The sequence below is a fragment of the Ranitomeya imitator genome, chromosome 3 (genome assembly GCF_032444005.1).
Source record: "Ranitomeya imitator isolate aRanImi1 chromosome 3, aRanImi1.pri, whole genome shotgun sequence".
NCBI lineage: Eukaryota > Metazoa > Chordata > Amphibia > Anura > Dendrobatidae > Ranitomeya > Ranitomeya imitator.
In genome coordinates, this window is record NC_091284.1 from 224,323,918 (window position 1) to 224,351,856 (window position 27,939).

Here is a 27,939-nt window from a genome sequence, read left to right on the forward strand (position 1 = left end):
TCCTCAGGTGACCCTGTTCAACAAGTAAAGATCATTATTTCTTTGTTACGTGGGGACCCTCAAGACTGGGCATTTTCCCTTGCGCCAGGAGATCCAGCATTGCGTGATGTTGATGCATTTTTCCTGGCGCTTGGATTGCTTTATGACGAACCTAATTCAGTGGATCAAGCAGAGAAAATCTTGCTGGCTCTGTGTCAGGGTCAGGATGCAGCGGAGATATATTGTCAGAAGTTTAGAAAGTGGTCTGTGCTCACTCAGTGGAATGAATGCGCCCTGGCAGCAATCTTCAGAAAGGGTCTCTCTGAAGCCCTTAAGGATGTCATGGTGGGGTTTCCCATGCCTGCTGGTCTGAATGAGTCTATGTCCTTGGCCATTCAGATCAATCGACGCTTGCGTGAGCGTAAAGCTGTGCACCATTTGGCGGTACTATCTGAGCATGGGCCTGAGCCTATGCAATGTGATAGGACTTTGACCAGAGCTGAACGGCAAGAACACAGACGTCGGAATGGGCTGTGTTTTTACTGTGGTGAATCCACTCATGCTATCTCCGATTGTCATAAGCGCACTAAGCGGTTCGCTAGGTCTGCCACCATTGGTACAGTACAGTCTAAATTTCTATTGTCTGTTACTCTGATTTGCTCTTTGTCATCCTATTCTGTTATGGCATTTGTGGATTCAGGCGCTGCCCTGAATTTGATGGACTTGGAGTATGCTAGGCGCTGTGGTTTTTTCTTGGAGCTCTTGCAGTATCCTATTCCATTGAGAGGAATTGATGCTACGCCTTTGGCCAAGAATAAGCCTCAGTATTGGACCCAATTGACCATGTGCATGGCTCCTGCACATCAGGAGGATATCCGCTTTCTGGTGTTGCATAATCTGCATGATGTGGTCGTTTTGGGGTTGCCATGGCTACAGGTTCATAATCCAGTATTGGACTGGAAATCTATGTCTGTGTCCAGCTGGGGTTGCCAGGGGGTACATGGTGATGTTCCATTTTTGTCTATTTCGTCTTCCACTCCTTCTGAAGTTCCAGAGTTTTTGTCGGATTATCGGGATGTATTTGATGAGCCCAAAGCCAGTGCCCTACCTCCTCATAGAGATTGCGATTGTGCAATTAATTTGATTCCTGGTAGTAAGTTTCCTAAGGGCCGATTGTTCAATTTATCTGTGCCAGAACACGCCGCTATGCGGAGTTATATAAAGGAATCCTTGGAGAAAGGCCATATTCGCCCGTCGTCATCACCGTTAGGAGCAGGGTTCTTTTTTGTGGCCAAGAAGGATGGTTCTTTGAGACCTTGCATTGATTACCGCCTTCTTAATAAAATTACAGTCAAATTTCAGTATCCTTTGCCGTTGCTGTCTGATTTGTTTGCTCGTATTAAAGGGGCTAGTTGGTTCACCAAGATAGATCTTCGAGGGGCGTATAATCTTGTGCGTATTAAACAAGGCGATGAATGGAAAACAGCATTTAATACGCCCGAGGGCCATTTTGAGTACCTGGTTATGCCATTCGGGCTTTCCAATGCTCCATCAGTATTTCAGTCCTTTATGCATGACATCTTCCGAGAGTACCTGGATAAATTCCTGATTGTGTATTTGGATGATATTTTGGTCTTTTCGGATGATTGGGAGTCTCACGTGAAGCAGGTCAGAATGGTGTTCCAGGTCCTTCGTGCGAATTCCTTGTTTGTGAAGGGGTCAAAGTGTCTCTTTGGAGTTCAGAAGGTTTCATTTTTGGGGTTCATTTTTTCCCCTTCTACTATCGAGATGGACCCTGTTAAAGTCCAGGCCATTTACGATTGGACTCAACCGACATCTGTGAAGAGCCTGCAGAAGTTCCTGGGCTTTGCTAATTTTTATCGGCGCTTCATCGCTAATTTTTCTACTGTTGCTAAACCGTTGACTGATTTGACCAAGAAGGGTGCTGATGTGGTCAATTGGTCTTCTGCGGCTGTGGAGGCTTTTCAGGAGTTGAAGCGTCGTTTTTCTTCTGCCCCTGTGTTGTGCCAGCCAGATGTTTCGCTTCTGTTTCAGGTTGAGGTTGATGCTTCTGAGATTGGAGCAGGGGCTGTTTTGTCGCAAAGAAGTTCTGATGGCTCGGTGATGAAGCCATGTGCTTTCTTTTCTAGAAAGTTTTCGCCTGCTGAGCGTAACTATGATGTTGGTAATCGTGAATTGTTGGCCATGAAGTGGGCATTCGAGGAGTGGCGTCATTGGCTGGAAGGAGCCAAGCATCGCGTTGTGGTCTTGACAGATCACAAGAATTTGACTTATCTTGAGTCTGCCAAACGGTTGAATCCGAGACAGGCTCGATGGTCGTTATTTTTCTCCCGTTTTGATTTTGTGGTTTCGTACCTTCCGGGCTCTAAGAATGTGAAGGCTGATGCCCTGTCAAGGAGTTTTGTGCCTGACTCTCCGGGTGTTCCTGAGCCGGCGGGTATTCTCAAAGAGGGGGTAATTTTGTCTGCCATCTCCCCTGATTTGCGGCGGGTGCTGCAAAAATTTCAGGCTGATAGACCTGACCGTTGCCCAGCGGAGAAACTGTTTGTCCCTGATAGATGGACTAGTATAGTTATCTCTGAGATTCATTGTTCAGTGTTGGCTGGGCATCCTGGAATCTTTGGTACCAGAGATTTGGTGGCTAGATCCTTCTGGTGGCCGTCTTTGTCGCGGGATGTGCGTTCTTTTGTGCAGTCCTGTGGGACTTGTGCTCGGGCTAAGCCCTGCTGTTCTCGTGCCAGTGGGTTGCTTTTGCCCTTGCCGGTCCCGAAGAGGCCCTGGACGCATATTTCTATGGATTTTATTTCGGATCTCCCCGTCTCTCAAAAGATGTCGGTCATTTGGGTGGTTTGTGATCGCTTTTCTAAGATGGTCCATTTGGTACCTGTGTCTAAATTGCCTTCCTCCTCTGATTTGGTGCCATTATTTTTCCAGCATGTGGTTCGTTTACATGGTATCCCGGAGAACATCGTTTCTGACAAAGGTTCCCAGTTTGTTTCAAGGTTTTGGCGATCCTTTTGTGCTAGGATGGGCATTGATTTGTCTTTTTCCTCGGCTTTCCATCCTCAGACAAATGGCCAAACCGAACGAACTAATCAAACTTTGGAAACATATCTGAGATGCTTTGTTTCTGCTGATCAGGATGATTGGGTGTCCTTTTTGCCGTTGGCTGAGTTCGCCCTTAATAATCGGGCCAGCTTGGCTACTTTGGTTTCGCCGTTTTTCTGCAATTCTGGTTTCCATCCTCGTTTCTCTTCAGGGCAGGTTGAGTCTTCAGACTGTCCTGGTGTAGATACTGTGGTGGATAGGTTGCAGCAGATTTGGGCTCATGTGGTCAAGTGGAAGGGTTATGGTCAGGAAGATAATTCCTGGGTTTTTGCCTCTGATGTTCATGCTGCCGATCTGGTTCGTGCCTTTCATTTGGCTCATCCTGGTCGGCCTGGGGGCTCTGGTGAGGGTTCAGTGACCCCTCCTCAAGGGGGGGGTACTGTTGTGAATTCTGTTGTCGGGCTCCCTCCTGTGGTCATGAATGGTACTTCGGCTGGTTCTGTCCATGGACTTCCTCTGGTGGGTGTTTCTGAGTTTCCTTTCACAGGTGACGAGGTTAATTCATTAGCTGCTGCTCTATTTAACTCCACTTAGATCTTTGCTCCACGCCACCTGTCAATGTTTCAGTATTGGTCTAGTTCACTCCTGGATCGTTCTTGTGACCTGTCTTCCCATCAGAAGCTAAGTTCCAGCTTGTATTTCTTTGGTTTGCTATTTTTCTGTCCAGCTTGCTATTTAATTTGTTGTCTTGCTTGCTGGAAGCTCTGGGATGCAGAGGGAGCGCCTCCGCACCGCGAGTCGGTGCGGAGGGTCTCTTTGCGCCCTCTGCGTGGTCTTTTTGTAGGTTTTTGTGCTGACCGCAAAGTAACCTTTCCTATCCTCGGTCTGTTCAGTAAGTCGGGCCTCACTTTGCTTAATCTATTTCATCTCTGTGTTTGTATTTTCATCTTTACTCACAGTCATTATATGTGGGGGGCTGCCTTTTCCTTTGGGGAATTTCTCTGAGGCAAGGTAGGCTTTATTTTCCTTTCTTCAGGGCTAGCTAGTTTCTTAGGCTGTGCCGAGTTGCATAGGGAGCGTTAGGCGCAATCCACGGCTATTTCTAGTGTGTTTGATAGGTTTAGGGATTGCGGTCAGCAGAGTTCCCACGTCCCAGAGCTCGTCCTTTATTATCAGTAACTATCAGGTCATTTCGTGTGCTCTTAACCACCAGGTCCATTATTGTCTTGACCACCAGGTCATAACAGGATCCCCTGGACCTAGACTGCGTGGTGCGGCCCCTCCAGGAATGGTTGGGCCTGTATGAGGCCTGTGGGCTTTGGTCTCTGCCGACACGGCGCCCCCAACCAGGAGAACTGGCCAAGGAGTGCCATGCGTAATTTCCACGAAAGGACCAAAAACGAGCCTGCAGCTGTCGACGGAACGGTTGTCTGAATCTCTGCTGGGGAAGGGAAGTACTTTTCCCTCCTGTAGCATCTGAAACCAGCTTTTCACCAAATAAGCGGCCACTGAGATATGGAAGGGAAGTGAGGGACTTTTTAGATGTGGAGTCCGCTCGCCAGTTTGAAGCCGTAAGTGCAGAGCAATTGGCTGCGTCCAGGGAAGTGTTTACTAAGTAATCGTCAGCCAAGGAAATTTGATTTGCTAGCTCCTCTATGTCAGAGGGAAGATCACTGTTCTGTAAGGCCTTATGCAGAGAGTCTGCCCAAAAAGTCACAGCTTTGGCTACCCAGGTAGCAGCGAAAGAGGGAAAGAGTGCTGAGCCAGAAGCCTCAAACACTGAACGGGCGAGACTGTCAACTAGGCGATCTGTGTGATCTTTAATAGAAGATCTGTCTGGCACGGATAGAAGAGCTTTAGAGGACAAACATGAAACAGGAGGATCCACAGGAGGGGATTCTGTCCATTGTTTGTGGAGATCAGGAGAAAAAGGATATTTGGACTCCAGAGATCTCTGGCCTGCAAAGCGTTTGTCAGGACGCTCCCTATGTCGCCGGACTATGTCCTGGAACTCTGGGTGATTGGCAAACACCTTATGAGGATGCTTGGTCCTTTTGAAGGACACCGAATTATCCGTACAGGAGGTCACAGGCTCCTCATCAACCTGAAGGGACTGGTTGACGGCCTCAATGAGACTATCTGTAGTACTCTGATAACCTGGCGACTCCAGATCAAGAGGCCCAATCAGACTCCGGTTCAGAGTCCTGGTCGGAACAGGTGCTTGGGGAGCGAGAGCGGGAAGCTGAGCCAACAGATACAGAGGCACCAGAGGGCCTGGGTGACGAGCTAAAGACACGCTTCCTAGATGGCCGCTTGTGCCTAGTATGAGAGAGGCCCCTGCAGGCTGAAGATTCCGTAGCCGTACGGGAAGTTTCCTGAATAGGCGGATTAGTGGTCCTGCTCCTGGATGGATCCTGGAGGGACTTGATAGCTTTAGTCAAAGAAGCCATAGATTGCGAAAGTGACAAAGCCCACTCAGGGGGACTGGTCACCGCGGGCTCGTTTGCGGTGGGGAGCTCCTGAGCGCATTTAGGATCACAAGCATTACAGAGCGAAGCAGTATGCCTGCTTGGTAGTGCAGCCTGACAGGAGGAGCAAGAAGTGAAGAACACCGTATGCGTTTAGCAGAGCACTGTGTGCAGGAGGAGGGCCTGTGTTAGCGTGCAGAGCACCTACCCAGGTCCTGTTGCAGAGCTGTGCCGACCAGGAGGAGGAGTGCTGCCGGCGTCCAGAAGCTCCTTGCATCAAAGATGGAGATTATCTGGAGCGCTTCTCGCAGTGTGCAAGAAGCGCTAAACCGGTAGGCGAGGCCTCGCGCGTGACACGCGCTGTGGGCGTAGCCGCGGCCTAGCTGGGGCCGAAGCCAGAGCCTAAATTAGCAGTGCCCGGTCTCAAGATGCAGCCGAGCCCGCGGTGCGCTCGAGAGCCCCCCGACCCCTGCAAGACTCACCGCTGATGGTCTTCTTCAGGCAAGGTATGAGTTGAGGTGAAGTAACCCTCGATCTGCCACCCTCTTAATGAGGAGGTGGAGAGGGACTGAGGAGCTCCATGCAGCACTGCTGTTCTTCAGTGGTGGTGCAGAGGGAGGGCGGCCACACTGTGCATATGAAAGGTGGCCTCTGTGTATCCTAAGGGTTTGCTCCCCTAGGATTTCACAGGGCTATACTGCAGAGGAGGAGCTATCCTTTTTTGTATTTACTTAGTGTCAGCCTCCTAGTGGCAGCAGCATATACCCACGGTCCTGTGTCCCCCAATGTGGCGATGGAGAAATCATAGAATTGGGGATAAATTGATCCTTCATAAGTTTAACTCGTCATAAAACTGCTGTAACCTGTTAATCCCTTTTTGTTAGAAGGTCCCCCAAAATAGAGAAAATGATCTTAAAGTGTCAACCTGCTGAATCACTGGTTAGCATCTGTAACATAGTAACATAGTTAGTAAGGCCGAAAAAAGACATTTGTCCATCCAGTTCAGCCTATATTCCATCATAATAAATCCCCAGATCTACGTCCTTCTACAGAACCTAATAATTGTATGATACAATATTGTTCTGCTCCAGGAAGACATCCAGGCCCCTCTTGAACCCCTCGACTGAGTTCGCCATCACCACCTCCTCAGGCAAGGAAATAGTAACAAGGCAAGCAAATAGTAACAAATCTGTAATTTGTGGATGAATGATACAGAAGGGTACATGGGGATGGCGCATCCACGCCGATAAATTTCACAGTTAGTAAGGATTTTCAACCTGAAAATTTTGTTCGTGTAGATCAGATATGTAATTTAGGTGTTCCCTTAATATACACCCCTTAGAAAAAAATTTACATTAAAATATTTTTTTTTTACCTAATGAGATATACAGTAGTTCAAAACACTTGATGCAAATATAAAATGGCAATAGTTCCTTAAGAATTCTTGTGATTTTACTAGTATGTCAGTATAAAATTTGCAGCATAATGTCTTCCATCATCTTCATTGAGCTAAACTTTGGTACTAAGCCAGCAGGATAGTGTATAATAAGATATATACAAATTATCATTAAGTAGGTATGATTTTTTATGTTTGGAATAAATAAACACTGCAGACAATTACTATATACTGTAAGTGTTAATGTAGATAAATTTGCTGCACATTTGTGTCTACCATGCTGATGTTTTACATCACCACTTCAGCGTTTTCATATTTCAGCGCTGGAGTGGTATCACTAATGTAAGTGCACTGCCCCTAGGAATATACTTACCAGCCGTCTTCTTCTGTTCTCGCGTCCACTCTGATAGTCTTCTGAAGCTTGTGACCTGTCAGATCGCACCAGTGTTTGCTGAGAGAGACCGGAGTTACTACTCAATGTAAGACTATAAGAGCTACGCCGGGATCACACTTGCGAGAAACTAGCACGAGTCTCGCATCTCAATACTCGGCACTGCCGTCGGCACTCGGGACCAGAGAGCTCAGCTGTATAGAAATACATGCAGCTGAGCGTTCCGGTCCCGAGTGCCAGCAGCCAGTGCCGGGTATTGAGATGCGAGACTCGTGCGAGTTTCTCACAAGTGTGATCCCGGCCCTAGAAGAAGATTCAGTCCAGAACTGTTGGTCGGTCAGAAGTTGCGGTCACAAGATAGCGGATCGGGACCAGAGTGGTGTTGGGAACAAATAAATAAAAATAAATAAAAACACCGCGCTAACTAGGAGAAGAGAATAAGTGAATAAAAAGATTATACAGTCAGAGGAGTAGGTAAACATCTAATTGAATGATAATATATAACAAATGATCACCAGTGGGGGCAGCCAAAGGATGGCCACAAACCCCAGCAGAAAACAGTACTACACAAAGTGGGGATATTATCCCTGTAATTAATAGAGGACAATAATATCTGACGAAGAAGGTCCGGCGACCTTCGAAACGCGTAGGCAATTTTGGTCCTGTGCGGCCTCCGTCCATTGCTTTCTCTCTTGTCTTGGTGACGTCACCCAGACCACGCCCCCTCCCTCTCACCGCTCTGTGTAGCGGCTCTCTTCCGGCCCACGTGTGCCGTCTAGCAGCGTTCCAGACGCACGGAGGCTGTGCACTCACCAGGGAGGACGCTCCCCATATCTTCAGGTGTTGTTGCCGCCTTTCGTTGTGATCTTGGATCCTGCAGTTCCAGCTACCCGGGCCGCTGGGGATCTTGTCTTACCATCTCCTGGGACAGTGCCCACTCTCCTCAGGACAGCGCCAGCAGCCTCTCAGCAGCTACCTTCTATTAAGTAAGTGTGCGGTTCTTTTATTGATTTACTATATACATCTGCCACATGCTTTATTATTACAGACTACTCTGCTGGGTTTGTGAGCATTTGCTCTTTTGTTTACTGCCTCATACGGATATTATTGTCCTCTATTAATTACAGGGATAATATCCCCACTTTGTGTAGTACTGTTTTCTGCTGGGGTTTGTGGCCATCCTTTGGCTGCCCCCACTGCTGATCATTTGTTATATATTATATCATTCAATTAGATGTTTACCTACTCCTCTGACTGTATAATCTTTTTATTCACTTATTCTCTTCTCCTAGTTAGCGCGGTGTTTTTATTTATTTGTATCTTTTTCTTGCGTTTTTGTGACAGGTTTAGCACAGTAACTGTCTAAACACCTGCAGCTTTCTAGTATACCCCCCTGGGAGCGCCGGTGTGTTTTTTATATATTTCTTTAGGTGTTGGGAACAGCTAGAGACAGCGGCTGGTTAATATATTAGTGTTAGGAAGCTTACATTAGAGGCACCACTCCAGCACTGAAATAAAAGAAAATACGTTGGAGTGGTGCTTTAAGCTGCCTGAATAAATACGAGTTTTTACATTGAGTTGAGCAATTGCATCTCTTCAGCACTCTTTTTACTTACAGGGGTATTCTCAAGTTTAGAAATTATCCCCTATCCATTGGATAGCTATTATCACTATTCGATAGGGGATAAGTTCCTAATCACTGGGGGTCCAACTGCTGGGACTCCCGTCTGATCCTGGGAACTGTGGCTGTGACGAGCTCCATGTAAATGGAGAGGTGGTTGATCATGCGCTCTGCTGAAATAGCCGAGTGCTGCGCTCAGTTGGTCTTTAGCACCTCCAAAAAATTGAATGGAGCAGCAGTGTGCATGATCGTCCTCCATCCCAGTCACACTCCATTCTCGGGATCGATGGAGGGCCCAGTGGTTGGGCACCTAGCAATTGGGAAATTATCCCATCTCCCATGGATAGAGGATAAATTCCAATGTTGAGCACATCCCTTTAAAGATTTACCAATAATTGATACAGCACATAAAGTTGTATTCAGACATCAATACTGTTGAACTCAGAATAACGTCATTTATTCAGCACATACACATTATCATAAACTTTGTATTAGTGGTCACAAATAGGCAGGGGCAGGTGAACCACTGCCCTATTGAACACAGCTCTCCTTGGGAAGCAATTTCTTAATTGTACAGGTGCACAGCATACGAGAGTCCAAATTCTCGGCTTAAAACAATTATAGGTGCCACCTCCACTTTCAGCAATACCTGGGTTTCTTCATGTGTTGGAGAGACTGTAGTACGAACATTTTACTATATGGAGAAGTTCAAATGATTTTTTTTTGTGTATCCATAATATTCTGCACACTCTTTCAAGTAAAAAAAATTCAGTAAGAATATTATATAACAGTCAATAAAATTTCTTGGCATCCTATGAGTGCAATCACTGGCCTGTGTAAAGACATAACCACTATGGAGATCCTTCACATGGTCCCTTTGTTTCAAACTACACAATATTATTTTTACATGTACTTATATATACTGAAACATTATTTTAATTCATACATCTAAAACAAAGGCAGTCCATCTGGGTGAGTAACTTTTTTTTTCCAATGGGCTTCATGAAGGAGAACCTAAAAATCAGAGCAATACAGGATTCAAGTGTTTTCACGGATGTTATGATGAAAGAAAGAAACAAGGTCTATGGGTACTATACAATCTTCATCTTCAGGCCTTAAATAATAGTTTAGCAGAACTTATCCCTTAACCCTTATACACAAACATTCTCTGGAATATGGATTCCACGCTAGGTACAGTGGGCTTTGGTCCTCTCATCTGTTAATATTTGGATATATCTTAAATGTTTTTCCTTTTACAAGACTGCATTTTAGTTAGTTTTCAGAAATTGCTAGAGGAAAAGAACCAGTAGGAGACCTAGCTGTAGAAATAAAATAAATACAACGGCAAGAATAAAACAAAAATGTAGAGAAGTTTAAAACAAGATACATACAACTCCAATGCAGCTGCATTAAAAAGGTGCTTAGATCAATCTGCACTTGTAAAATATCTAAATTCTCCAGGATGCACAGGTCTAGGAGTTTCAGAGCAACTTCATGGCCAGGTATACTTCTAGCGCACGTAGTCCAATATCATGGACAGGTAGCCTTATAGCGCACGTAGTCCAAAGTCATTGACAGATAGCCTTCTAGCGCACGTAGTCCAATGTCATGGACAGGTAGCCTTCTAGCGCACGTAGTCCACTGTCATGGACAGGTAGCCTTCTAGCGCACGTAGTCCAATGTCATGGACAGGTAGCCTTCTAGCGCACGTACAGTAGTCCAATGTCATGGACAGGTAGCCTTCTAGCGCACGTAGTCCAATGTCATGGATAGGCAGCCTTCTAGCACACGTAGTCCAATGTCATGGACAGGTAGCCTTCTAGCGCACGTACAGTAGTCCAATGTCATGGACAGGTAGCCTTCTAGCGCACGTACAGTAGTCCAATGTCATGGACAGGTAGCCTTCTAGCGCATGTAGTCCAATGTCATGGACAGGTAGCCTTCTAGCACACGTAGTCCACTGTCATGGACAGGTAGCCTTCTAGCGCACGTAGTCCAATGTCATGGACAGGTAGCCTTCTAGCGCACGTAGTCCAATGTCATGGACAAATCCATTTATATTACTAGCACCCGTGTCCCAGCCCCATGCACCGAAAAAAATAAAAAGAAACAGTAAATTTAAGCTAATTCTGTACTAGACTGCTTCCCTTGACACAAGGTAAACTTATTAAACATACTGTAATTTTTCCAGTCTTTGTCTGAAACCCTTCTCTAGAAGGAAGCCAGTAATTATTTGCAGTCTCTTGAATTACCTTGGAAAGAAATATAATATATATTATTATCCGTTGTCAATTAAAATGAAAACTCCTTGAGCTCGTTTCTGGTTACAATAACCTTATAGACATAACAAGGCATTGAAGAGAGCCGTCGCCATACCGGTGACACATGCTACTGTTGAATTACTCAGTGTCGTTTAGTTAGCCATTTGACTAGCAGAACCAAGCTTAAACCAACAAATCTTCTCCTGACTGAGGTCTATATCTCTAAGTCGAATGGTGACTTCTCCGAGTAAAATGTTTTCCCAAAATCCTTCTTCACTGAGCACAGTTAACCAGATCTCGCGTTGCTGTAGATCTCCTTTAGGAATCTTATCATACACCAACTGTAAAAAAAACAAAACAAAAAGAAAATGTATATATTTTTCTGGGTTTAAGACTCAACGACCTGCTTAATCATTTCAGAAATCCACTTACAATAAAAACAATGGATACTTACATCCCACAGTGGATGATGTGACACTATTGTGTTATGTACCAGCTGCACCCAGTTAGCAGTCTCTGATGGGCTGCAGCTCATTAATATTCCATCAGGGTGGACGTCTGCTGTGATGAAATATTAAAGGCTTTGGCCAAACAGCGGCTGCTGAATAACTGCTGAATAACTGCAACAGGCATGTGACACAATAATGTCACTCACCCGCAGGCAATAGCAGTGCAGACATTGCAGGAATGGCTACGCTGCGGGAGAGGAGTATCTACTGTTTTTATTTTAATTGGGGTCCTGAATTGATTAAAGGGGGGTGTCCCACAAACAAAGTACATTTTAATCCATAGATCTTAGAATAATGAGTTAATTGGATGTTAAAAAAAAAAAAAAATCTTCCTGTGCTGAGATAATCTTATAAATGTGCCCCTGCTGTGTGCTGTGTAAGTAATGGCTGTGTCTGACCGTACAGGGACATGGTCTGATCATACCACAGCTCCTGGGCAGTCGGAGGAAGTAAAAGAGAGGGTACAGACAGGACAGCATGGGATCACAGCTGCTGCTTCCTGTGAGATAAAACATTTCCATGCCTGTTTTTAAATATTTCACCTCACAGAAATAAGTTTTACAGCCAATTGTGGAATTTTAATACATCTTGGAATACATATAAGTGTACTTGTTATCTTGTAGGAGGGGTGTGCACTGGAAGCCATTGCCTACAAAGGTTTTCCTTAAACACCGTTTAAGGAAATTTCCAGGCAAGGGAAATGTTTTACCTCACAGAAAGCAGTAGATGTGATCCCATGCTGTAATGTCTGTATACCCTTTTGTTTCTCTCCCCTGCCCAGGAGCTGTGGTATGGTCAGATCATGTTCCCGCGCGGTCAGACACAGACATTACACAGTACACAGCAGGGGCACATTTCTAAGATTATTTCTGCACAGGAAAATAAATGTTTAACTCCTCCAATTGTGGAACTTATTATTATTCGAAGATCTATTTATTAAAATGTACTTTGTTTGTGGGACAATCCCTTTAGGCAGTGGTTGTCCAATAGCGAACAACCGCTTTAAAAAAGATTTAGGATCATCTATGCTAATATGACAATGAACTAATGAAAAATGCATAGTTATGCTAAAATCATGTATGCCACCTTCAGTGACTCATTATTATGGCCGACTGTCAGTTAGTGCAGGGGCTGTGGTTACAGCCCCTGCTCTCAATACACCTAGTGGTGACGGAACCTGCGCCAGCCCCACATCTGTGACTGAAACCCAAACGTTTCTGGGTTAATTTTAAAAATAAGGTTAATTTTTTTCTCGGCAGCGGGGCTCTAAGTGTAGGTACCAGGCAAGTTCAGAACGCTATTAACTTGCAGATTAACCCCTTATCTGCAGGTTAATAGTGCTTTTTTCACTTGACAGGTTCCCTTTACAGGTGTCATGTTTTATTCTATTATGTGAGCTTATAAAGTTCATCTGCACTTTTTATTTGAAAAATAAAATGGCTATGTACGAAAAGCATGGATAAAATTATGAACTGGAGAATTAAGCTTTCTGGCTAGATATTTGTGACAGCCATTATTGCCCTCTTTAGCTTGAGTAATGGGACAATCAATACAAGTCTAGTATTAAGTTTACACCAGCCTTATTAACAGAAAATTATAGTTTGGAAGCTCATCCATGGAAATATGTACCATTTCATTATAGGTAGGGTTGCAGGTTTTCTTTGCCACTTTAGTTTTCCTCTTTGTTGTCTTTTGTGGATCCGGTAACAGGTAGATCTTCACATATGGATTTGGCTCATTGTTATCCTGTAGTGGCTGCTCAGGAACACACAAAAAACAGTAAAAGAAAACATTGGCCCACATTTATCAAATCTATCTGAGGATAAAACTGGCCTTGTTGCCATAGCAACCAACCAATCACAGTTCAGCTTTGATTTACTTCAAGTTGTGTTCAAGAACATACAGTTCCTCCGCCTCCTGCTTACCGGGAGGGAGGGATGGTGGGTGTGATCCTGAAGTTTGGCAGATCAGGTGAGCACCATGCCTAACTGAGACTCCTATGGTCAAGTTCAGTAAACAGGGTAATGATAGGTCAGGAATTCCAATGTTTTTTTCTCTATGTACCTCTAGGTACCGAATTCACTTTTGTTTGATATTGTTGTGCATTTTTCTACCATGGTACCGTAGAGGGGCTTCAGTGTGTTTTGGCTTTTATTTATATCCCCCATCCCTTTTGCACGGCTGTTCTGACCCAAGTGCATAGATTTATTGCACTACTGGGGGACTGCAGACAAGATTTTAATTGTGTTATGAGAGAGGAGGTAAATATGGTGTGTGCAGGTAGGTCTGAAAACTCCTCTTTTGGGGGCATTCCCGATTGTTTTAGGTTTGTCAAGAGAGCCTTGATGTTTGGAGGGCTAGTAATTGGCTAACTTTGATGGATTGGGTTGAGCATGATTCATTGTGAGAAGGCTTCGTAGGTCTTTTTTGTAAGGAGAAGGGACTTTTTGCACGCCTCTCATCAGAAAAGACCGGCATCGTGGAAGTCCCCAATGGACCTAAAAGATTCTCAATGGCCAGAGCAGAAATGTACAATTAATAGTTATGATAGGCAGAGTGGTAATGCTTGTATTAGAAGAAACCATGGAGAGCTAACATGATTAGGAGAAAATAAAAAGAACAATTTCAGGTGGTCGCATGGTCTTCAGGAGCATACTCGGATTGCCAGTTGGAGCCAGCTGAACTGGGTGCTCTACTATTCTGCAAAAAGAGGCAGCTTTGCCTCTGCAGCATGGGAGAAGCACAGGGAGATGGAAGATGGATCCATCGATGCAACCAGTTAAGAACGGCACTTACAAGCCAACAGCTTACAAGCACATGCTCCTTACCTAGACCAGCCACCTCTGAGGTGGGCAAGTAGGCTAGACAACATGCTGTTAACTCTAGTAATAACAATCTCTCCTTTCTTGAGAACAAACAAGATCTTTAAGTGCTTCTTTTTACAAGCAGTTTGCAATTTTACCAATTAAATAAGATGGGACAGCTCCTTTAACTACTGAAGAAAAAGGAAAGCTGAGCTGTGGTTTGTTGCTATAGGTAAGGAGGCCATATTTTTGTATTTTTACTTATCAATACACAATCTCTATAACATTTCCTTCACAAGGTATGGTAAAGCAAAGCACTGAGAATTGTGCTCAGTACTGTTAATAACCAGCACAAAATTAAGTTTTGAGAAAAAAAAAATCTTGCACTAAAAACCATCATGCGCTGTCCTTTTACGTTGGGTTTATATATTACAATTTCATAAGGGGTTATCCCATAAACTACATTTATAAATGCATGGTCCCTGGGAGAGCGACTGCTGGGATCCCCACCATTCCTAGAATCGAATCCCTGATGTACATGCGAGACCACCACTCCTAAGCACTGATTGGTTCTTGTGGTCCCAGTAGTAGACTATAGCGGTTATACAATGTTGTTTATAGAACAACCCCTTTAAAGAGGACCTTTAACAACATTATTTTATCTATTTTTTGGCTGGGATATTTGCTTTTGAAGTTTATGGTGCCCAATATGAAAATTTCCCCTTCAACCAATGGGAAAACATAAGAAGGCAGCCTCATAAAGGAAGAAAAAAAAAGCAAGTGTCCACAGTGAAGGCCAAAACGGACATTTTCAGCATGATCTGTTGAGATTTGATGTGTCTCATTTGACTACACGGAGAATTCCTCATCCTGTTGCTTCCGGTCATTCCAGCTCCAGGGCGGTTGGTGGAGGGGAAGCTGCAGAGTGGGAGCTCTGGAGTAGTGAATATCATCATGCGAGCAGCATTTGTCACATACAATGCTCTGGACCTACTAAAGGTATCTGTCAATCTCAGTGGCTTAACTAGATTCCCATAGGCCCCGATGCAAAATTTGGAGCTGGGCACCCACCACCATGTTACTCAGAAGTAAGGGCCTTTGTAGTATTCTATATCCTATAAAGACATACTTGTAAGTGTCCCCATTATGGCACCTTCTTGTAATAATGTCCTCTGTTCTGGCTCCTTCCTGTAATAATGTCAATTGTCCTGTCCCTCATCCTGCAATAATGTCTCATCTTAAGTCGCTTCCTGTTATATCTCCCATCCTGGGCCCCTTCCTGGTATAATGTTCCCCTCATGGGCCCCTTCCTGGTATAATGTCCCCATTCTAAGCCCCCTCTAGTAATAATGTCCCACATCCTTGGCGGTTCCTGTAACCATTTCTCCCATCCTGTTATAATGTCCCCCCATCATGGTCCCCATCCTCGTATAATTCCCCTCCATCATGATCTCCATCCTGGTATAATGTCCCCCATCCTATATCAATGTCCTCCATCCTGGGCCCCTTCCTGGTATTATGATCCCCATTCTTCGCCCTATTCTGGTAAAATGACCCCCATTTCTGGTATAATGAACCACATCCCGGACCGAATTATGGTATAATGTCCTCCATCGTGGACCCCACTCCGGTATAATGACCCCCATCCTGGATCCCACTCTGGTATAAGGACTACGATCCTGGGCCAACTTCCTAGTAAAATGACCCCCACCCTGGACCCCAATCTAGTATATTCACCCTCATCCTAGGCCCCTTCCTTTTATAGTTTTATAAAATTAGGAGAAAAAAAAAAGTTTTAGTCAGTTCTTCAGCAGTTTTTTTGTGATATATACAGTCTAAAAATTCTTGCAATCAATCTTTCCCATGCAGTGCTACACAAAAAGTAGTTTCTATACATGACTAATAAATCATATTTGTAATTAAAATTTATCAGTCTAGGAATAAAATATTTCAGTTGAACAAAAGGCGACATCTGTTTCTTGGATCACTGGAGCTGTTGTTGTATAGGACCACTTCTTATACAGGCGCTCCGTTTCAGTCCCCTGATACAGGGATATAACAACAAAATGTTGCAACGCAAGTTCACACGTTGTGCCTCACCGGTATAGGCCATACTCCTGTGAATTGCTGCATCTTGCTGCTATATGGTGTCATCACAGTGCAATACACCTTGCAAAGTAGCTGATGTAATTTACCTGGCTGTGCAACCAAAGAGCAACAGCAGTATAATCACAGGGGACTATCTATGCCTGATCCATCCAGCAACAAATGGAAGCTATAGCCGTAGCTACACTTTAATCTCACACAGTCATCTCTTCGTAATACGGTGTTAAATATCTTCTGAAAAAGAAGACTCTTAACTTTTTCTTGTACAGATTTCGAAAACTCATTTTTTTTTAAAGAACCGCATAATATACAGTTTGTAAAATACGAAGTAGAATTAAGTTGGTACTTTATCAAAGTAGACTGTGTTCTTCAAACTAGAACAGAACCACATGATCCCATTTAAACCCCCACAAGACATTAAAATAAGATAATCATTATATTCCTGCCTGCACTGGAAAAGAATCTGGGAAGGAAAGTGTTGATTCAAAAAATGACCAATATTTAAAGGGTTTTCCACTACTATGATAATGACGATCTGTCCTCAAGACAGGTCATTAATAACAAATTGGAGCCTATCAGTATCATAGTAGTGAAGAACTAGTTTAATGTATTTAGAATGAGAACACCCATTGCATATTTTTTATTAATGTTATTATTTATTATTTTTATGCATTTATCAATATCAGAAGCCAATGTACTTACCAGGCTACGGATATGCATGACCATGATGAACAGCTGGTCATTCTTGTAGGAAATGGAAAGTTTGACCTCTCCTCCAACCTTACCCACAGGAACGGCCCATGTTGCATCTAAAACACCCAAAAATAATGTACCTTTATTGACGTGTTAAATAATTTCATATCAATATTCAATGTTACATATTTGCACTAACCAATTCCATTTATTTCCCCAGAACGTAGGTAGAGGGTGGAGACCTTGCTGACTAAGGCAGCAGCCAAAATGAGGATCTACCATTATATGTAGAGAGCTCACACCTCAATGACCATGTCGGAAATCCACAATATGTCAGGGTACTGTATATCCATCTCTTGTCCCAGCATTGGCTGGACATGATGCTTTTCTGTCTGATAGTGTCAAGGACTCCATAGCTTCTCCAACAAGCTCACATAGGGGTGAAGACCAGGTGTCCACATTTGGACTATATAGCCTGTGTGTAGATTCTGACAACCTACCATGGCTGGTCACATTAGTTGGGGCCCCATTTTGCAGCTATAACAGCCTCATCTCTTCTGGGAAGGCGCTCCACAAAATTTTGAACTATATGTGTAGGAATTTGACCCAAAAATCATAAGCAGAAATTTCAAGAACGGACTTTTGGCTATAACATTGACAATACCATGTTTAATATAACACAGTTTTCTAGGACGACCTATGCAACATGTGTCTATATGGCAACTGCATAGCAAAGTGCTTTATGTACCTCTTTCCAATAGGTATAGCTGAAACACCAAAAACTCAGCACCTAAAAGTGGTGTCCACATATCTTTGGCCATATAATCTACTATATAAAGCTGAGTGTGTGTGTGTGTGTGTGTGTGTGTGCGTGCGTGCGTCCGTCCGTCCGTCCGTCCCCGGGATTGGCATCTGCACCGTCGCAGTTACAGCCACAAAATTTTGCACAGTCACACGTCTGGACCCCGAGAGCGTCATAGGCTATGTTGTGAGGCGAAATTTTAACCCCGCGCGTTCCAATTCACCAAACAATTTTGCCCCTATCTACATAATGGGGAAAAAGTGAAAGGAAAAGTGTTGGAGGCGTCGCAGCTACAGCCACAAAATTTTGCACAGTCACATGTCTGGACCCCGAGAGCGTCATAGGCTATATTGTGAGGTGAAATTTTAACCCCGCGTGTTCCAATTCACCAAACAATTTTGCCCCTATCTACATAATGGGGAAAAAAGTGAAAGGAAAAGTGTTGGAAGCGTCGCAGCTACAGCAACAAAATTTTGCACAGTCACACGTCTGGACCCCGAGAGCGTCATAGGCTATGTTGTGAGGTGAAATATTAACCCCGCGCTTTCCAATTCACCAAACAATTTTGCCCCTATCTACATAATGGGGAAAAAAGTGAAAGGAAAAGTGTTGGAGGCGTCGCAGCTACAGAAACAAAATTTTGCACAGTCACACGTCGGGACCCTGAGAGCGTCATAGGCTTCGTTGTGAGGTGAAATTTTAACCCCGCGCGTTCCAATTCACCAAACAATTTTGCCCCTAGCTACATAATGGGGAAAAAGTGAAAGGAAAAGTGTTGGAAGCGTCGCAGCTACAGCAACAAAATTTTGCACAGTCACACGTCTGGACCCCGAGAGCGTCATAGGCTATGTTGTGAGGTGAAATTTTAACCCCGCGCTTTCCAATTCACCAAACAATTTTGCCCCAATCTACATAATGGGAAAAAATGAAAGGAAAAGTGTAGGAGGCAAATTGACAGCTGCCAGATGTGAACAAGGGGGACTTAAAGAATGAGAGCGATGGCGCCAAAGAGTGTATACAGTACAGTTGCTAAGGTGGGGCCTCGACATGGGATACTCACCACACACGGGGATATGAACACACACAAAATGCGCCACACACTACCACGTGCTTGAACACATATTACCCTCAGCACACATTTCACCACAAATACACCAACCTCGCCACATAAAAGTCAAAACACAAAAGTCGCCACTCAAAACTCGCCACGCGCAGAACTCGCCACATGCAAAAACTAGGCTCTTGCAAAACTCGCCACAAGTGCAAAATTCTCCTCATGAAAAACTCGCCACACGCAAAACTTGCACACGCGGAAAAATTGCCACATGCACAAAAGTTGCAACACATGCAAAAGTTGCCTCACACAAAACTTGCACATACTCAAAAGGCACCACACACAATACTCGCAACGCGCAAAACTCGCCATGCGCAAAACTTGCTGCACACAACTTGCTACACTAACCTGTCACATGTAACTCGACACACAAAAAGTTGCTACACGCATGTTGCTACACAAAACTCATCTCACAAAAGTCGCTACATGCATGTCGCCACACGCAACTCAACACACACAACTTGACAAACGAAACTCGCCCTAAAACACACACAAGTCTGGTATTATCCTTCAAAAATAAAAATCTGATTAATAAGCAGACAAACTACAACAATTGCACCATATAGGAAATACGGCAGCTGTCAGTCACATCACCTGTCTATTATGTGTATGTGTGAGCTAATATATACTGCCAGGGGGAGGGCTTCCTGTTGGCTGGGGATTTATCAGGCTGCCAATATAGCTTACAAATACTGAGGTAAAAATACTGAGCAAATAACGTGTGAACGAGGTCTAATACAGGAGGAGATGACACACAGGTATATACTATATACAGGGGAGATGACACACAGATATATACTATATACAGGAGAGATGACACACAGGTATATACTATATAGAGGAGGAGATGACATAGGTACATATATATACAGGAGGAGATGACATACAGGTATATACTATATACAGGAGGAGATGACATACAGGTATATGCTATATATAGAAGATGACATGCAGGTATATACTATATGCAGGAGGAGATGACACTCAGATATATACTATATACAGGGGAGATGACACAGGTATATACTATATACAGGAGGAGATGACATACAGGTATATGCTATATATAGAAGATGACATTCAGGTATATACTATATGCAGGAGGAGATGACACTCAGATATATACTATATACAGGGGCGATGACACACAGGTATATACTATATACAGAAGGAGATGACATACAGGTATATACTATATATAGAAGGAGGTGACATTCAGGTATATACTATATATAGGGGAGATGACACACAGCAGGTATATACTATATACAGGGGAGATGACATACAGGTATATACTATATACAGGAGATGACATACAGATGTATACTATATATAAGGGAGATGACAAATATGTATATACTGAGGTGATGAGGTGAAAATGAGAGGTATGAGGTGAAAATGAAAAGGTGTGAGTGCAAAATGAGAGGAGTGAGGAAAAATTGTGGAGTGATCAGAAAATGACAGATGTGAGGTTGAAATGACAAGTGTTAGGGGGGAATGAGAGGAGTGAGGGAGAAAATGAGAGGTGTGAGGGAGAAAATGAGAGATGTGAGGGGGAAAATGAAAGATGTGATTGGGAAAATGAGAGGCGTGATGGGAAAATAAGAGAAGTGAGGTGGTATAACTAACCACAGATATTTACTATGCCCAGGCAACGCCGGGCTCTTCAGCTAGTTGCATATAAAAGCTAACTCTCTCGCGCATCACCCCTATTCTGAAACTCTCTACCACAACATATCAGACTCTCGCCTACCATCGCAAACTTCAAAAAGAACCTGAAGACCTACGTCTTCCGACAAGCCTATAACCTGCAGTAACCACCGATCGACCAAACCGCTGCATGACCAGCTCTACCCTCGCCTACTGTATTCTCACCCATCCCTTGTAGATTGTGAGCCTTCGTGGGCAGGGTCCTCTCTCCTCCTGTACCAGTTGTGACTTGTATTGATTAAGATTATTGTACCTGTTTTTATTATGTATACCCCTCCTCACATGTAAAGCGCCATGGAATAAATGGCGCTATAATAATAAATAATAACTATATCGCCCATTGAACTCCAAGACCCCATGCTGCAGCTATCTGCATGCAACTGAAGTTTTGCGCACCATGGTGGTCAATTGCAGCACATTTTTATTTTACGTTCGTATGGTAATGGCTAGCTGTGGGTAGAGCTTTGGCTGTGAGATCAGCCCCTTAGGGAACATGAAGCACCAATTACTTGCAAAACTAAGTATTCCAAAGCATTCGTTTTGGTTAGTACTGATGTGCGAGAATGCTGGTATAAGGAGTTATCAGAGCACGCTCCTGTCCTAATCGACAAAGAAAATCAAAAAAGAAGATACTGTTTCTAATATTCTCACCATACTCAACCCCAAATGGGAGAGTCACTAAGGGAGATATTTACGCTAAATCAGGATGGACACTCCTCAATACAGCAATAAACAGAGAACAAATGGAGTTAAAGTCCATAAATATATTTTTATTGATTATAAAAGTGGCAACCATGGCCAAAAAGACATACAAACAATCATAATTCAAGTATATATAACCCATAAATCAAAAAAAGGGGGGTAGATGGTAGCAAAAGATGGAAAACGACACCGCATGGATGCTCCTGATACCAGATTCTGTATTTGTAAAGTGCACAGTGCAACAAAAAATAAGCAAAAACTGGGAAAAGGGATCAAAAATGTAAGGCTCCTATATAAATTATATAACTGGTTCTTATCTACGTGCAACAAGCCCTGCGCACAGGCTAAATATCACAAATCCTAATAGATCTTCTAATGCCAGAACCCAAATAGGGAAAAACTACTGTAGATAAGCCCTATTGATCCTTACCCAGGTACCGGTGATCAGGAGAAACCCACGTGGTGGCCCCAACGCGCGTTTCGCGTCAGCTTCGTCAGTAAACATCGGGTTACTAAGCGCAGGGCCGCGTTTAGTAACCCGATATTTACACTGGTTACCATTGTAAAAGTTAAAAAAAAACAAAAAAAAAATAGTACATACTCACATTCCGATGTCTGTCACTTCCCCCGGCGTCAGCTTCCCGCACTGACTGTGTCAGCGCCAGCCGGCCGTAAAGCAGAGCACAGCGGTGACGTCACCGCTGTGCTCTGCTTTACGGCCAGCGCTGACAGTCAGTGCAGGGAAGCTGACGGCGGGGGACGTGACAGACATCGGAATGTGAGTATGGACTGTTTTTTTTTTTTTAAACTTTTACAATGGTAACCAGGGTAAATATCGGGTTACTAAGTGCGGCCCTGCGCTTGGTAACCCGATATTTACCCTGGTTACAAGTGAACACATCGCTGGATCGGCGCCACACACGCCGATTCAGCTATGACAGCGGGTGATCAGCGACCAAAAAAAGGTCCTGATCATTCCCCAGCGACCAACAATCTCCCAGCAGGGGCCTGATCGTTGGTCGCTGTCACGCATAACGATTTTGTTAACGATATCGTTGCTACGTCACAAAAAGCGTGACGTTGCAACGATATCGTTAACGAAATCGTTATGTGTGAAGGTACCTTAAGTCTCTGATCCCAATCATTGCTAGGCTTCATCAGTGACTGCACAAGTGCAACAAAAGCCTATAACCCAAGGCATTCTATGACATACATGTACGAGATTATACGCCAAAAGGTTAATGTAAAAAAAATGGGGAGTATATAAGTAAAATCAGCTTTATAGAGGAACAAAAAAAAAAAAAAAAAAATCACATTTTACCTGATGGTCTGTGTGATATCGAGTTGCTCAAATTCTTTTCATCACGAGGTAGAGTGTGGAAAAAGGTATAAACCAGATCACACTGTAAAAAGAAGACAATTGTTTGATCACCAAAGCCAAGAAATATTCCAATACAAAATAACAAGAATCATAAATTGCACAATGGCTATTGATCAGTATCACTATAATGATGATAAAATAAACACAAATTGGCATGTGCATATGTATTCACCCCTTTTGCTATAAAGTCCCTAAAAATTTCTGGTGCAAGCAATTACCGTCATAAGTCACATGCTTAGTAAAAGGAAGACCACTTGTGTGCAATGTAAGAGTCACATGGTCTGTCATTATATACACACCTTTTATGAAAGGCCACAGAGGCTCTAACACCATTAAGCAAGAGGCATCACTAACCAAACAACACCAAAGACCAGGGAGATCTCTCTAAACAAGTCAGGGACAAAGTAGTAGAGAAGTCCGCGTTGGGTTATAAAACAATATCCCAATCTCTGATGATCCCCCTGGAGCATCATCAAATGGAAAGAACATGGTACTACAACAAGCCTGCTAAGAGAGGATCGCCCACCAAAACTCTCAGCCTGGAAACCAGGACATTCTGTGGTCAGATAAGACCAAAATTGACCTTTCGGTACTATCTCACGTAGTTAGGCAAGATACTATTATTGTCTAATACGGAGAACAAAAGATGCAGGTCAGTAGGCTAATACGCCAGAAGGGAAATGAGCACGGTCTCCATTAACAATAGATTGGGAACAGACTCTTATGAGAGGTAGGATTACAGAAAGGCAAACAATGCGACAGGTGCAGCTTATCCCAAGAGGCAAAAGTGGTGAAACATTAACCTCTTATTGGGGGGGGGGTGCAGAATAATTAGTTCATAAATACGACAGCAAAAAAAGGTCCAACACTGGCCATAGACATTAGATAGCTTGTTTGGCCCACAACTATCTTGACCCACCCACACAAATGCTTGTTCAACTTGGTTAAGCATGCATGTGCTCTCATTAGGAAAAGGGGGTAAAAGCCGCTGCTGAAATCTTACAACGTTTATTTCCACAAAAACTAAAAAAAGGGCAGTTAAAATCCAACAGCCCTCTCTACATCTCCACCGACACATGCCCTCAATGGAGAGTTGGGAGGTCTCATATATATTAAATGCGTATGGTCATCTGCTTTAATGATCACTTGTTGTGCTTGGTTATCTTTGGATCGTTGATGCTATACACCAGCAGCACTATTCCATTTAGGACCGTGGCTGAACGAAAACATGGGAACAAGTCTCCCGTTGCAATAATCGGTGGAGTTTCAGTGATGGGACCTACACAGATCTAACAATGATCACCTATCCCACAGATACGTGATATTTGTATAGACCAGAATACCCCTTTAAAGATCTGTCCAATTTTCTAATAGCATTTCCAGTTTTCTGTTCCATCATAGGAGCAGAACAGTGAAATATGACAGAGCCAGATCCATCACATAATGGACACCAAGCATAATGGTGCACTGAGCATCTTACTAGTTAGCCAAACAATAATGAAAAATTGAGTAGGAAAACCTCTAGTAGATCTTCTTGTAGTGGTGATTACCCCATAGTATACTTTGATCATGTGACAGTTAGATGGCAATGTGCCAAGAAAGAGATAGCTCTCAATTTAGAAAGCAAAAACTTTGTCTCACCTCAGCCACCTGAGGAGGAGAATGGATCAAGTGCCAAATGTATGCATTCAAGTCTTCCTTTCGGCGCTCTGCCGTTGCCTCTCCACGGGAACGACCAATAACAAAGCGATTGGGGAAACTAAGAAAACAATAAGAAAGGATACAAAATGTAATCAATAAATATATTACATAGGCGAAAAAAAAGACGATGTTTGAGCCTGTACACAGAGTGGCACCCAGGCTCATAGACTTTCTATTAAACCCCCACATCTGCTCTGTGCGCACTCAGCTGAAGAGCGCTACCGCTCAGTGTGGGTCTCAGAATCAAGACACCGATCAATCTGCAAGGGGTTTCAGTGCCTAACACATGGTTTTAAAGGCAAAAATGTTGGCGCTCTAAATACCATGTGAGTGGTTTGTATTGAGGTTCTATATAAATTAGCAACTTGGCGTTTTTCTTTTAAAAGACCGTGCAGGGTATCTTTGTCCTACCAGCAGTTTTATGTGGTCATACTCACTATACAAATGTTGGGCGACTCTGGTGAGATTGGTTGACCATCTAGTGCAGTGTTCCCCAACTCCAGCCCTCAAGAGCCATCAACAGGTCATGTTTTCAGGATTTCCTTAGTATTACACAGGTGATGGGATTCTTGGTCGTCCAGCTGATGCAAGTATCAACTGTGTAATACTAAGGAAATCCTGAAAACATGACCTGTTGGTGGCTCTTGAGGGCCGGAGTTGGGGAACACCGATAGTGTACACTGGGGCGACCCAATTTTCTCCCCTTCTCTGCTGTTGGGAAAAAGGGTCCGTTTCTGGTCTGGTCATTTTGTGTCTGTGTAACGTATATGCTAAGAAAAGCTCCTCATCTATGTTTTGATGGATGCATGACAGTGACATGTGTCACCTATAGGCTATACTGGCAGCATGATGGCTGGATTCAAATCCCACCAATCACATCATCTGCAAGGAGTTTGTATGTTCTCCCCATGTTTGCGGGGTTTCCTCCCACACTGCAAAGACACACTGATAGGGAATCTAGATTGTGCGCCTCAATGGGGATAGCGATGATAATGTCTGTATAGCACTGTGGAATTAATATACAAAGGAGTAAAATAAATAAAAAATGGCAACCATTTCATGGACATGTCATGGCGTACCTATTAAACAAGTATTATTTTAGCCTATGGGTATCAGATATGGGTATCATTCTTTTAACAAACATTTAATTACAAACCTATGACCTGGTGTGTTTAGTTAATTACAAAGTATGTTATACTATTTTTTTCTGGATCACTCCGAACGGAATAGCAAAAATACCTTTAAATATTCGAACATGTTTATATCAGCACAGGTTTGTGAATCGTATGGTATGTGGCCCTGTTTCTTAAAATATGTAAGGGTAGCAGAGGTTTGACCTGCACATATGAGGCATATCCTGTGGCTTCAACACAGACGTTTGGAATAGCCTTTAAAAGGAAGCCATATTTTTATTTCTTTAAATTAATAAGAAGTTGAATTACTGAGCAAGTATAACCCTTCACACATCACAGCTTTCTGTGTACATTGTATAGTGACAGAGAGCTACTAATCAGTGCTGGAGCATGGTTGGACTAGGAGGCACAAGGCCAGTTGTCCTGTAGTGATAATCTCCTACGGATAAGACACTGATTGTATTGAAATAGCTAAACACAGCCCAGTAAGTGACACATCGCTGTAATCAGGGTCTCTGCTCCGATATTATAGTGCTTTTAGATTACATAGCAAAAACCTGGTGACAGATTCCCTTAAAGGTCTGCATCTCATTATATTTAATTTATCAAAACTACTTCCAAATTCCACTAGCAAATTACCAAATTACCATGATCAGACCCTGGAAATAATAGTACAGTGCATTTTTCTTTTATTTTTGAGTTTGATTCAGAAGAAAAAAAGTGCAGCATAAACACTATCTGCATCGTATCATAGGAGATTACTATAAATGACAATTCATTTTCAATAATCCTTTTAATGTTTAGTGTCCCAAGTCCCGAATATGGAATTACCTGGGAAGTTGTGATGCTGGGAAAAGTAACCTTAGTTTGCTATGTAGCTCCTGGAACTCCTCGAAGGATCTCTGTACATGAGTGGTCTCATGCAGGCTCTCCCGTACCACCTTAATTACATAGACCTGTAACAAGCAGAACCAATATTGTTAATACACGTTTACAGCAAGGCAAGAACATTGCCAAATCTATATTTAGATGAAAAGCTATAATTTAACATACAAGGGACAATAGTTAGGCCGGTCTGGAGAGAACTCCACTTACATATCCTTTATTAGGATTAAAGATCTTCTTATAACGAGTTAGGAAAACATCCAGAATCCTCCCATCCACTTTCATTGTGTGAGTTCTTGGCGCGAAGGAGAGTGTTAACCGCTCATCTGAACCACTGAACTTCAGCTGTGCCAGATTGTGAATGAAGAAATTTAACTTTGTGGCTACTGATCCCAGACTGGACTCTATGAGCCTGGTGTAGAGAAATAAGGACGTGCACTACTTAGTTGGATTGTTGATGGCAACCTGACATGTACAAGAAACACTCGACTATACAGACAGCTCCAGTTACCGGGTAAAATATGTTGTGGCATCAGCTTCCGAATCTTGTGGGCGCAGAGCGTCATAGACATACTTTAAATCCTGCAGGTCAGACAGCTCAGGAATTCCACATGACAACATCTAAAGCAGATAGTTGGAGGTTAGACTCTCAACCAAGGGCCAAGATTTCAATAATTATAGGCTGCAAATAATTCTGGAACAGTTTAAATAAAATCTGTTGGTTGCATTGGACCAGGTTCAACCAATACAAAGGAGGAACAGATCATATGAACGTGCAATCACATCTTATGGATTAAAGTGAAGGTCCATTCTTTATCACTTTTCATTTAGGGCCACCACCTTAAGATCTCTAAGGCACACCAAACGCTGAATAATGGCCCCCATTAGGCTGTCGATAATGATGGGTTCACATGATGTTTGTCTAATGATCAAAGCAAATGGTCCATTCTGTTGGGTATTGCAGGAAACAGTAACGGATATAAAATACCAGATTCTGGTAACATCTGTGTGAAATGGAAGCCATGACACCGCGATGATTTTGCTGCATGATGGACTTCAGTGGTTCCCGACAGACTCCACTGACTAATAATGGGGTCAATCGGGTCCTACTGACTTATCTGTCTGAACAGAGCCTGCAATCCATACAGAACCTTTAAAGAGTTTTTCAAAGAAAAACATTTTTATTGCGCTTGCAGGAGAAAAAGAAATAAACA

The 27,939-nt window shown here is 43.3% G+C and overlaps 1 protein-coding gene across 1 annotated transcript in view; it reads right to left on the reverse strand.

The window, feature by feature from the left end:
• Nucleotides 1–9,365: 9,365 nt before the first annotated feature.
• PIK3C2B (phosphatidylinositol-4-phosphate 3-kinase catalytic subunit type 2 beta) overlaps nucleotides 9,366–27,939 on the reverse strand; it is a 153,264-nt gene continuing 134,690 nt past the window's right edge. Inside the window, exons 26-33 of the mRNA XM_069756193.1 lie at nucleotides 27,237–27,346; nucleotides 26,936–27,137; nucleotides 26,672–26,796; nucleotides 24,648–24,765; nucleotides 22,947–23,028; nucleotides 17,307–17,413; nucleotides 13,324–13,449; nucleotides 9,366–11,526 (exon numbers count right to left, since the gene is read on the reverse strand). Coding sequence (XP_069612294.1) covers nucleotides 11,338–11,526; nucleotides 13,324–13,449; nucleotides 17,307–17,413; nucleotides 22,947–23,028; nucleotides 24,648–24,765; nucleotides 26,672–26,796; nucleotides 26,936–27,137; nucleotides 27,237–27,346 — 1,059 coding nt within the window. The 3' untranslated portion in view covers nucleotides 9,366–11,337. The remainder of the gene's footprint in view (nucleotides 11,527–13,323; nucleotides 13,450–17,306; nucleotides 17,414–22,946; nucleotides 23,029–24,647; nucleotides 24,766–26,671; nucleotides 26,797–26,935; nucleotides 27,138–27,236; nucleotides 27,347–27,939) is intronic.